Source organism: Peromyscus californicus, unplaced genomic scaffold (assembly GCF_007827085.1).
Source record: "Peromyscus californicus insignis strain IS unplaced genomic scaffold, ASM782708v3 Scaffold_4__1_contigs__length_199733344, whole genome shotgun sequence".
Classification (NCBI taxonomy): Eukaryota; Metazoa; Chordata; class Mammalia; order Rodentia; family Cricetidae; genus Peromyscus; species Peromyscus californicus.
Window position 1 is genome coordinate 33267743 of NW_026294562.1, and position 9978 is coordinate 33277720.

The 9978-nt window shown below is 46.0% G+C and overlaps 1 protein-coding gene across 4 annotated transcripts in view; it reads right to left on the reverse strand.

Annotated features, from left to right (window-relative positions):
- Rcl1 (RNA terminal phosphate cyclase like 1) overlaps positions 1–9760 on the reverse strand; it is a 134347-nt gene extending 124587 nt beyond the window's left edge. For 2 of the 4 annotated variants that reach the window (XM_052761677.1, XM_052761678.1), the window contains exon 1: positions 9498–9760. In XM_052761677.1, coding sequence (XP_052617637.1) covers positions 9498–9633 — 136 coding nt within the window. In that variant the 5' untranslated portion in view covers positions 9634–9760. The remainder of the gene's footprint in view (positions 1–9497) is intronic. The other 2 variants (XM_052761679.1, XM_052761676.1) reach the window with 2 other exon arrangements.
- Between the last annotated feature and the right edge of the window lie 218 nt (positions 9761–9978).

Sequence of the window (9978 nt, forward strand, 5' to 3'; positions counted from 1 at the left end):
CACAGAGAAACCTTGTCTGGGGGGGGGGGCAGAAAAAGGAGATTTATTCATGTGGCCACATTGGGAAATGTGGTATTGTATTCCCCCAAATATTGTGCATGCTAATAAACTTATCTGGGGTCAGAGACAGAGCAACCACAATATTAAACATAAAGGTTAGGCAGTGGTAGCACACGCCTTTAATCCTAGCATTCCAGAGGCAGAAATCCATGTGTTCAAGGATAGACAGGCATGGTGACTCATCACGCCTTTAATCCCAGGGAGTGGTGGTAGAAAGCAGAAAGGTATATAAGGCGTGAGGACCAGAAACTAAAGGCATTTGGCCTGGTTAAGCATTTGGCTGGTTAAGCTTTTAGGTTTCGAGCACAGTTCAGCTGAGAGCCATTGGGATGAGGACACAGAAGTTTCTAGTCTGAGGAAACAAGATCAGCTGAGAAGTTGGCCAGGTGAGGTTAGCTGTGGCTTGTTCTCTCTCTCTGACCTTCCAGCATTCACCCCAATAACTGGCCTCAGGTTTGATTTTATTAATAAGACTCTCTAAGATTCCTGCTACAGGGAAAAGGGTAAAGGGCAATCAAAGTTTAAAAAAGGGCCAAGGACATGCACCTCTAAGCATTCCTGGTCCAGGTGTGTCCCAACTAGCAGTGACCTACCATCATCTAGGTTCTTAGCAACAGAAAGTCTACCTAACAACAACAGAATATACATTCGTTCTAAGTGACCACAACATTTAGAGCAAAATAGACTTAAGAGAGTTGAAATCATAGCAGTATCCTCATACCATAATAAAGTTAAAATCAGTATCATAAAGAAAACAAGAAATAATCCAAACACTAGGAAATTAAACATGCTAATGAATAATCCATGGGCCAAAGAAAGTCTCACAGGAAAAATTTTGAGTCCCACTGAACTGAAACAAAAATGCAAAGCACTATTGAGTGGGACATTTTTGTACACTACATGCTTTTATTAGAAAAAGAGACATCTTCATCAAAACTCCACCTCAAGAAGCTAGAAAAAGAAAAGCAAAACAAACCCCAAAACTAGAGAATGAAATAATAAAGATACAAGCAGAAATTAAATTAGAACAAGAGAGACTCACTGAAACAAAGACCCCTCCCACCCCACCCGCTTCTGTGACCATGGATGGGGTGGGGTGGGGTGTGAAGACCAGAGCCTCAAATATTCTAGACGAATGCTCTACCACTGAGCTATATCCAAAAATCTCAAGAATAAACACAAACAACTATATTTTAAATTGGGCAACGGCATAAAAAGATATTTCACAGAAAATATTAGCTATATGGTGAGATATGCAAATTAATACAATGAAAAATGACCAATAATAAGCATGACCTAGAATGACTAAAATACAAAGCATTTCACATGCTGGTGAAGATGGAGAGAAACTGAAGCACTTGTACGTTGCTGATGAGACTTTAAAATGACACCCATACTGAGAGAACCTGGCACCACCTTAAAGAATGACAGAGACAAGTACCATGCAACCAGAAAAAGGAAGACTGTGGTCCTCCTAAAATCCAGCCTACGTGGAGCTGGAGAGGCAGCTCTTCCAGGGGACTGGGTTCAATTCCCAGCAGCCACATAAAGATTCACAACCATCTCTAACTCCGGTTCCAGATCTGATGCCCTCCTGTAACCTCCAAGGGCACCAGGCATGCATGAATACACAAACATACATGCAAACAAAATACCCACACACGCCGGGCGGTGGAGGCGCACGCCTTTGATCCCAGCACTCGGGAGGCAGAGCCAGGCGGATCTCTGTGAGTTCGAGGCCAGCCTGGACTACCAAGTGAGTCCCAGGAAAGGTACAAAGCTACGCAGAGAAACCCTGTCTCGAAAAACCAAAAAAAAAAAAAAAATACCCACACATTAGAACAAAAAACCCACGAGTCTATCAACTGGGTAGAATAGTTCAGAATTAGAAATGAGCCAGATGTTCTTCAAAAGTAATGTTAAAAAGAGAACACAAGAGGGGTACTTTCATTTCATTTTCACTCAGGATTTTTTTTTTTTTTTTTTTGGTTTTTCGAGACAGGGTTTCTCTGTGTAGCTTTGCGCCTTTCCTGGGACTCACTTGGTAGCCCAGGCTGGCCTCGAACTCAGAGATCTGCCTGCCTCTGCCTCCCAAGTGCTGGGATTAAAGGCGTGCGCCACCACCAACCCGGCTCAGGAATTTTTTTAAAAGGACCAAACTTGATTAAAAAATAAAAACTTTAGATAATGTTCATTCTACAATCCACAAGCAGTATGCTGCCAAGGGTAATTAGGAATACAGCCCAATGCCTAAACTTACTTTAAATATCATGGCTTTTATTTTTAGTAATTCAACTCTAATAAGATGTTAAGGTATGAACCTTGTACATAACATTGTTGTATCAAAAAGTTAGATGCCCCCTAAGAGATTGTTGCTGAATGAAGTATGTACCCCATATACTCTATAGTTTCACTTATAGAAATTTTCTTCTTCTCCCCCTCCCCCTCCCCCTCCTCCTTGTTCTTTTTGGTTTTTTTCGAGACAGGGTTTCTCTGTATATCTCTGGCTGTTCCGGAACTCGCTTTGTAGACCAGGCTGGCCTCGAACTCACAGAGATCCACCTGCCTCTGCCTCCCGAGTGCTGGGATTAAAGGAGTGCATCACCGCTGCCCGGCTTATGTAACACTTCTTAATGACAAAACTGGAAATAGAGAACAGATGAGAAAGAATGAGTCAAGGAAGACAACTGATGTGAGTATCAGCAACTTCTCCCCCTTTTCCCTCTGACTTGTTAGTTTCCTGCGGGGAGGGAGCATCAAGGTAGGTCAGGTAGGTAAGGAGAGGAATATGTTCTTTAGTGTATGGTGTAGTGAGATGGGAGCCAGGAAGATAAATCTCACAAGGAAGGATGGGAGCATCATTTAAGGCAGTAAAATATTCTTTGTAAAAAGCTGAGGGAGTCTCCCAGACTTCAGAGGAAGGCAGGATTGTCTTCTCAATGGTTTCTCTCCACTCAAGTGTTGAGAAGGGAGAATGGTAGCCATCCACTGACTCTGAGATGCCTTCCTTCTGTAGATTACGTCAGCACTGCAGGGCTGGGAAGGCAGAGTTTGGGTGGTTAGAGTCTATATTTCCAGGTATTGCCACAGCAGCTAGGCCTCAGACCCTTCCATCTCTACCTACGACTACACTGGCAAGGGCCCCCCAAGGGGAAAAGCTCCTGGGGCAAAGAAACATCTCAAGGCCGGTCATCTTCTAGGGACAGTGTGATCAAAGACTCACTGGGGAAGTAGGGGAAGTCCAACAGGTCGGCTTCAGTTTGTACAGGAGGTGCTGTCTGCAATGGGGCTGCCCCAGGCACTGCACACGCTGACTGCAGAATTTCAGCTAGCCGCCATCATGAACCGCAGGTGCGATGGCCACTGGGCAGCTTCTGGCCAAACCAAAGTCAGCCAGTTTGGCCCACCACTTGTCATATGTTTTTTGATTTCAAGTCTCAGTGAACCATCTAATCGGCATGAAGGAATCTAAGCCTTTTAAAAAATGGGTGTGTTAGATCCTTGATGGTCTCGATGCCAAGCCCAATGGGGTTCCTAGTCCAGTCACATGTCCTTAGATACCCCACCTCATGAACTGTGCGGAGGGGAAAGCCCCCTCTAGCTCTCACCCATGAAGGATTCTCATACTCTTTAAAAAAATTTTTTTAATTGGTGGTGGTAGGGAGTCTCACATCTTGAGGTCCACAAGGTAGCTACTGTGTGAATGACCAGACTGTCCCATAAGCTCTGGTACTAAACATATGAAGAGGTGCCCATTCTCATATCAGGAGAAAGTCTCGTAACAGGCCAAGAGCTCTAGGGTGGTCTGTATAGACACATAGAAACCAGGTAATAGGGGAAGTTCTATAGTTGTGAAAATGTTCTGTAGCTCCACGTTTCAGGGTGGATACCCTGATTGTGATACTCTTGGTACTATGGTTTGACCAAATGGTCCCATTAGGAATATGGGTAGGGTACAGACGAGAATCTTCTATTCAGTTACAACTGTTAATGAACCTACAGTGATCTCAAAAAAAGATTTAGTTTAAAAAAAAAAAAAAGACGGCACACATTCCCAACAAAATAGCATTTTTTTATAGCATCTAAGCAAGAGCAGAAAACAGGCTGTTCGGATTCTTGACATGTTTGGTATGTCTTGTTTTGGGGCCAAAGATCACCTGGGAGCACATATTAACATCAACAGAAGCACAGGGTACTCCTACTGGACAGGATGTCGTTATCTGTCATCTGGCTCCCTCCAACCCAGTTGTCTATTAACAATTCCAATTACCAAATCATAACGGGAAAAAATTTGAGGTTCACCTTCCTTTCAGAACTAATTTACAAGCGGCAAGACTTATCTCCTAAATGCATCAGCTAACTAAAAGCTGCTTTCCTTCTCGAAGAACCTCCTGTAGCATGTCCGTGGCAAAGCTTAAAGGATCCTTTCGATTAAATCTGGTTAACCTTCCCACTTCAGATCAACATCTACTAAAGCCACGTACAGCATTCCCACAAGCCCAAGCAACTCTTCTAATTTTGCAGAAGATGGCTCTGAAGCTGAGCACAGCAACCAGGTGAAAGCAATCTTATCATCAGGCTCCTAAACTTACTGCTTTTACCCAAACCAAGTGCCTCATTTGGGTGATTCCAACAATTACCTTTCATGTGGACTTCTCCACTCAGCCCTCACATTACATAGAAATCATCAGACCAACTGAACTCCTTAAGGTTTTGTGAAATCCAGAGGTAAAGACACCCTGGACAAGCCAGGCATGGTGGTACACGCATTTAATCCCAGCACTCAGAGGCAGAGGCAGGTGGATCTCTGGATCTCTCTGATAATGCCTGCCTGGTAATGCCAATGAAGGACACCCAAGTCTATAAGAGGGAAACAAGCCCCTCAGGCTGGAGCTGGCTGAACCCTCTAGCCCGCATGAAATAAAGCACTTACATCCATCAACTCACTTAACTATCCTGGCTATTTTACTTTGAATAAAACGGCAAAAACAACAACAGAAATATTACTTCCTCCTCTGACATGAAGAATACAATGATTGGTTATGTGCAAGAGCAAAATAAAAATTGCATATGATTATATTTTTGTTGCTTTTGTTTTACTGTTTTGAGACAAGGTCAGACAAGTTTGCCTAGCTCAGTGGCTCTCAACCTTCCTAATGCTGAGACCCTTTAACACAGCTCCTCACACTGCGGTGACTCCAACCATAAAATTATTTTCGTTGCTATTTCATGACTGTAATTTTGCTACTGTTGTAAATCATAACGTAAATATCTGTGCTTTCTGATGGTCTTAGGCAACCCCTGTGAAGGGGTCATTTGACCCCCACCCCCATGAGGTTTCGACCCAGAGGTTGAGAACCGATGGCCTAGCTGACCTCGAATTCACCAAGTAACCCAGGCTGGCCTTTGACCCTGCTGACCACCTGCTTCATTCTGAGTTACAGCAGGCGTATAGTTACCACTATATCAGGTGTGTCTGTAGAGTTAACTGGAACCATTCCAGAACCATCTTTCTTTGGAGTCCAATTTCTTCCTATTCAAAGCTCAATGCACAGAAAAAGGGCAATTTCATTTAACATATCAATTCTTTGCCTCAAGTCCCAGGATTTGGGCATGCCCGAGTCTCACCCACTTCTGAAAACCAAGGGTCTTCCTTTGCAGCCCAGACTGGCTTCAAACTCAGCCTTCTCTATGGTAGGTTACAGGTATAAATACTACCATGTCTAGTTCCTTGGGCAGTTCTAATAATACCTGCTGCTATTCTGAAAAATTTGGGATATAAAGAAAAGCTTTAATTATTAAAGTCTAGGAGTTTTTAAACACCAGTACTGACATTTCCATAGAATTATTACTAGTATACAGAATAATTCTTGTGAGGCCTATCCTGTATAAAGTAGGGTATTAGTAGCTTCTTGGGCTCTCCTACTTGACAATTCCCTCCGCAATATCCAAAAATGTCTCTAAATACTGCCAGCATCCCAGAGGGCAAAACTACCAATAATATGCAAATATGCAGAACTGATCTCCTAAAGGGAAGCTTCAAAGGGACAACATAATTTTCTTTAAATATCTGGAAAGTTTCCAATGGCAGCAGAGAAAGGCCTGAGACACCAGACAGCACAACTTTACCCAGTGCTTAGTAGAATCATAATAAACCAACTGGCATCTGTTCCTCCTGCTCACTGGCCCTGCTCTTTACATCTAAGTCAAGTTAGTCTCCATAATAATCCCACAAAGTAGGACTACTTGACCCCACGCTTTACCGACAGAAAAACTTGAGGCTCAGAAATAGGTTTTGCTTTGACATTTATTTTTATGTGCAGAATGGGGGAGGGTATGTATATATGGACCACATGCATATAGAGATCAGAGGACAACCTGAGAGAGCACTGTGGCACATACTTAGACATGGACATACAAAATGCTTAAAAAAAGAAAAAAAAAGGAAAAAAAGAAGAACTCTTTCTTTCACCTATAGTGATCCTCAGAGCCACCGACTCCACTCTCACAACAGAAGGACATCCCGAATGTCGTCCTTTCAACTGCCAGGCTGTTCTCTGCTTGGGGCTCCACTGAGTCCCTCTACCACACTTGACTCCTGTTACCTCATCACACTATTCCCTCAAGTTCTTCCTGCTAGAGAACAAGTCCCCTGAGTGCAGGGGCAACCGACTTCTACCTGGACTCCCCTTCCCCAAAGCCTTGCGCATAATGAAGCCCAATCAACTCCTGAATGGTCCTGAGGCAGGCCTCCTCCAAAGTGTACTCCCGTGGGATGTTTAAGCAAGCACCTTTGGGGGATGTGACTGCCTTTTGCATTTCAGCTGGAGATTGTACTAAGTATTCTCAAGTTTTGGGTTTGTTTTTTTTTTCCCCAAATTCCATAATCTGAGTCAAGAAGAAGCAGAGAAAGATGAAGCTCCCATAGATTTGACTATGGCCCCAGATCATGTGTCCAAGGCTACATACATTTGTGTTTATGTGTATGTGTATATTATGCACACTTAACCTGTGTACACACTCACATGCATGTTAAGTCTAAAAATGAAAGTGGAGATGTGTATCTGGGTCCCTCTGTAAGTAACCAGACAAGCTTCCTAAGCCCTTCAGTCAGCACAAGGTCTGAAGCGGCAGTCTCTGTTGCACTAGCACATTGAGTTGGTATGCTGGTTAGGTTTTTCTGTCAGCTTGACACAAACCAGTCACCTGAGAAGAGGGAATCTCAATTCAGAAAGTGCACTCAAGCCGTCACATTGGCCTATCAGCAAGTCTGTAGGACATTTCCTTGAATGATGATAAATGTGGAGGGACCCACCCCACTGTGGGTGATGCCACCCCTGGGCAGGTAGTCCTGTGGTGTATAAGAAAGCAAACTGGGCAAGCCAAGAGGGGCGAGCCAGTAGGCAGCATTCTCCCTTGGTCTCTGGTTCGAGCTCCTACGCCGGCTTCCCTTCCTGATGGACTACAACTTGGCTTGAAATAACCCCTTCCTCCCAGCGCCGCTTTCACAGTCTTTTACCACAACAACGGAACCCTAAGACATGAGGTAAAGCAAATAGTGTGCTACAGAGGCGCATCCCATAAAAGAGCCACCTCCCCGGGTACCAGAATCCCTACCCTTTCAGAAAAATGCCAAGGGTCAAGTCCATTCACGTCCTTGGAAATATGAAATACTATACTGGAAGACACCTATCAAGAGTCAACTCTGACTTATATCTTTGAGTATTATATTTGTGAAAGAAAGTCCAGGTCTCCAGGCTAAAGCACTTCCGGTCAAAAAATTAATTAACAAAAATCTGTACCCAGTGGTCATAGCAGAAGCAAGTCTCCAGGTTAATCTGGGGTTGAAAAACACAACAAAGCAGACTATGCAATAACTTTTCCCAAGGACCAGATTTAAAACTGGGGGGTGGGGTGGGGAGGCTGGGTGGAGGGAGGAGATTTGAGGGAAAGAGAACCAACTATTCAGTGGCCTCTCCTCAACGTTTGAGTTTTTTGACTGTTTTCTTTCAGATTTTGTTAATCTGTTTTGTTCTGTTTTTTAAATAGGGTCCAACTATGTAGTCTTGGCTAGCCCGGAACTCACTGTGTAGACCAGGTTGGCCTCTTAACTCACACAGACCCACCTGTCTCTGCCCCCCAGTTTTTGTTCTGAGACAAAAACTCACTGTGTAGCCCAAGCTGGCCTTGGATTTACGATCCTCCTGCCTCAGCCTCCTGAGTGCTGAGATCACAGGTGTTTGTCCCCAGCCTGGTGTTCTCTCCAGCACTATAGGGAAGATAGGAATTTAACCTTACTAACCCTTCTAGTCTCTTCCTTTCTAACCTTGTTTCCATCACCATGCACAGAACTTCAAGAGTGGCAGAAACGAAACTATCCAAAAACCATATTCAGACAGATGATGAAAGGGTCTAGCATCTATTACAAGAGCCTCTACAAAGTTAAACACATCAGCCTGACCCAGGAAGTCTCTTGAGCCAACCAGAGCCCCTCCCTCTCTATCTTCAGGCTACAGGGCGGTTTTGATTCAATTGTCTTAATTTGGAGAGATCAGAGAGACGCTTTTGAATGTGTGCCTAAATTCTAAGGGAACAACTGAAAACCAAAGACTTTAATGAGATGTGGGTTCAAATGATGAGTTTAACCCATCTCTGCCTTTGTGCGGCAAATAAATAAGTAAAAGAGCTCGAAGCCTATGGCTTACTGTTTGGTGTTCCTTTTCCTGAAGTCAAGACAATTAGGTCTATGACTTAAAGATTATCTCAGCGGAGCGTCATGTAGCAGGCCTGTAATCCCAACACTTGGGAGGTGGAGGCAGAAGGAGCAGGAGTTAGAGGTCATCATCCTCAGCTACAAACCAAGTTTGAGCCCACCTGGGCAATGAGACCCCGTTTCAAAAACAAAACAAAAACCCATCTCAAAGCACATCAGTGAATAACAGAAACAAGCACATCATCTAAAAATGGAATTTTGCAATCCACTCCCGAAGAGATGTGGGGGGCCGAGGAACAATGGCGACAAGAGCTGGTGTCCAAGTGGGGCAGCGGTTTCAGAGACCTGCTTTGGATGAGAACTGGGAACCAACCGGTGGGACTTTCCTCAATGTCTGTCTGTCTGTCCACTCACTCACTACTACGTGTTGGTCCAATAAACTGTTTTTCTCCTTTGAAAGGTTTAGGGCGAAACCAAGAGTCTCAAGAGAGGGAAGTGAGTGGGCGACGCCTACGATTCGTAGCAACACGCCAGCCAGGAAAACGTGTAGCTGTTTACTACCCGCGCCCAGGAGACGCAGGGAATCGTTCCACGCGTGGCGCAGCTCCGGAACAGCCCCGCCTCCCGCGCCGCCCGACCACCAGCCCTCCCACGCGCCCCGCGGCGGCTCGGGACGGCGAGCCCGGGTCCCTGCCCCCCCCCTCCACGCCCCCTCCCAAGTCACCTCGGAGGCCCGGGTTGTCGTCCCTGGCCCGAATCCTGCGGATCTTGACCGGGCGCCCGCTCAGGGTGGACAGGACCAGCCGCTGGCGCAAGAAGTTGCACCCCGCGTAGCTGAGGGAGTGCGCCTGGGTCGCCATGTGCGCGCGGTCCGCGGAGGGCCGGGAGCGGGGGAACGCGACAGGGACCACCGCGGCCCCCGACGCGTCCACGTGGTTTGGAACAGGAAGACAGAGCGACTAGACACCGGGTCAGAGGGGAGGGGGGCGGAGCCAGCGGCCGCCTGCCCGCCTCCTCGCCCGGCTGGGGCGGTCCGGGCGCCGGGGCACACTGCAATTGGCCCGTGGGGGAGCAGGGCGTTGCCCTTTCTACGCCGCCATTGGTCCGCTTTGTAGCTGGGCGGTGCTCTGGCCGCGCCGCCATTGGCCGGTAGTGAAGGAGGGCGGTGCCGTGGCCCCAGCAACAGCGCGCGGCAGTAGGACGCG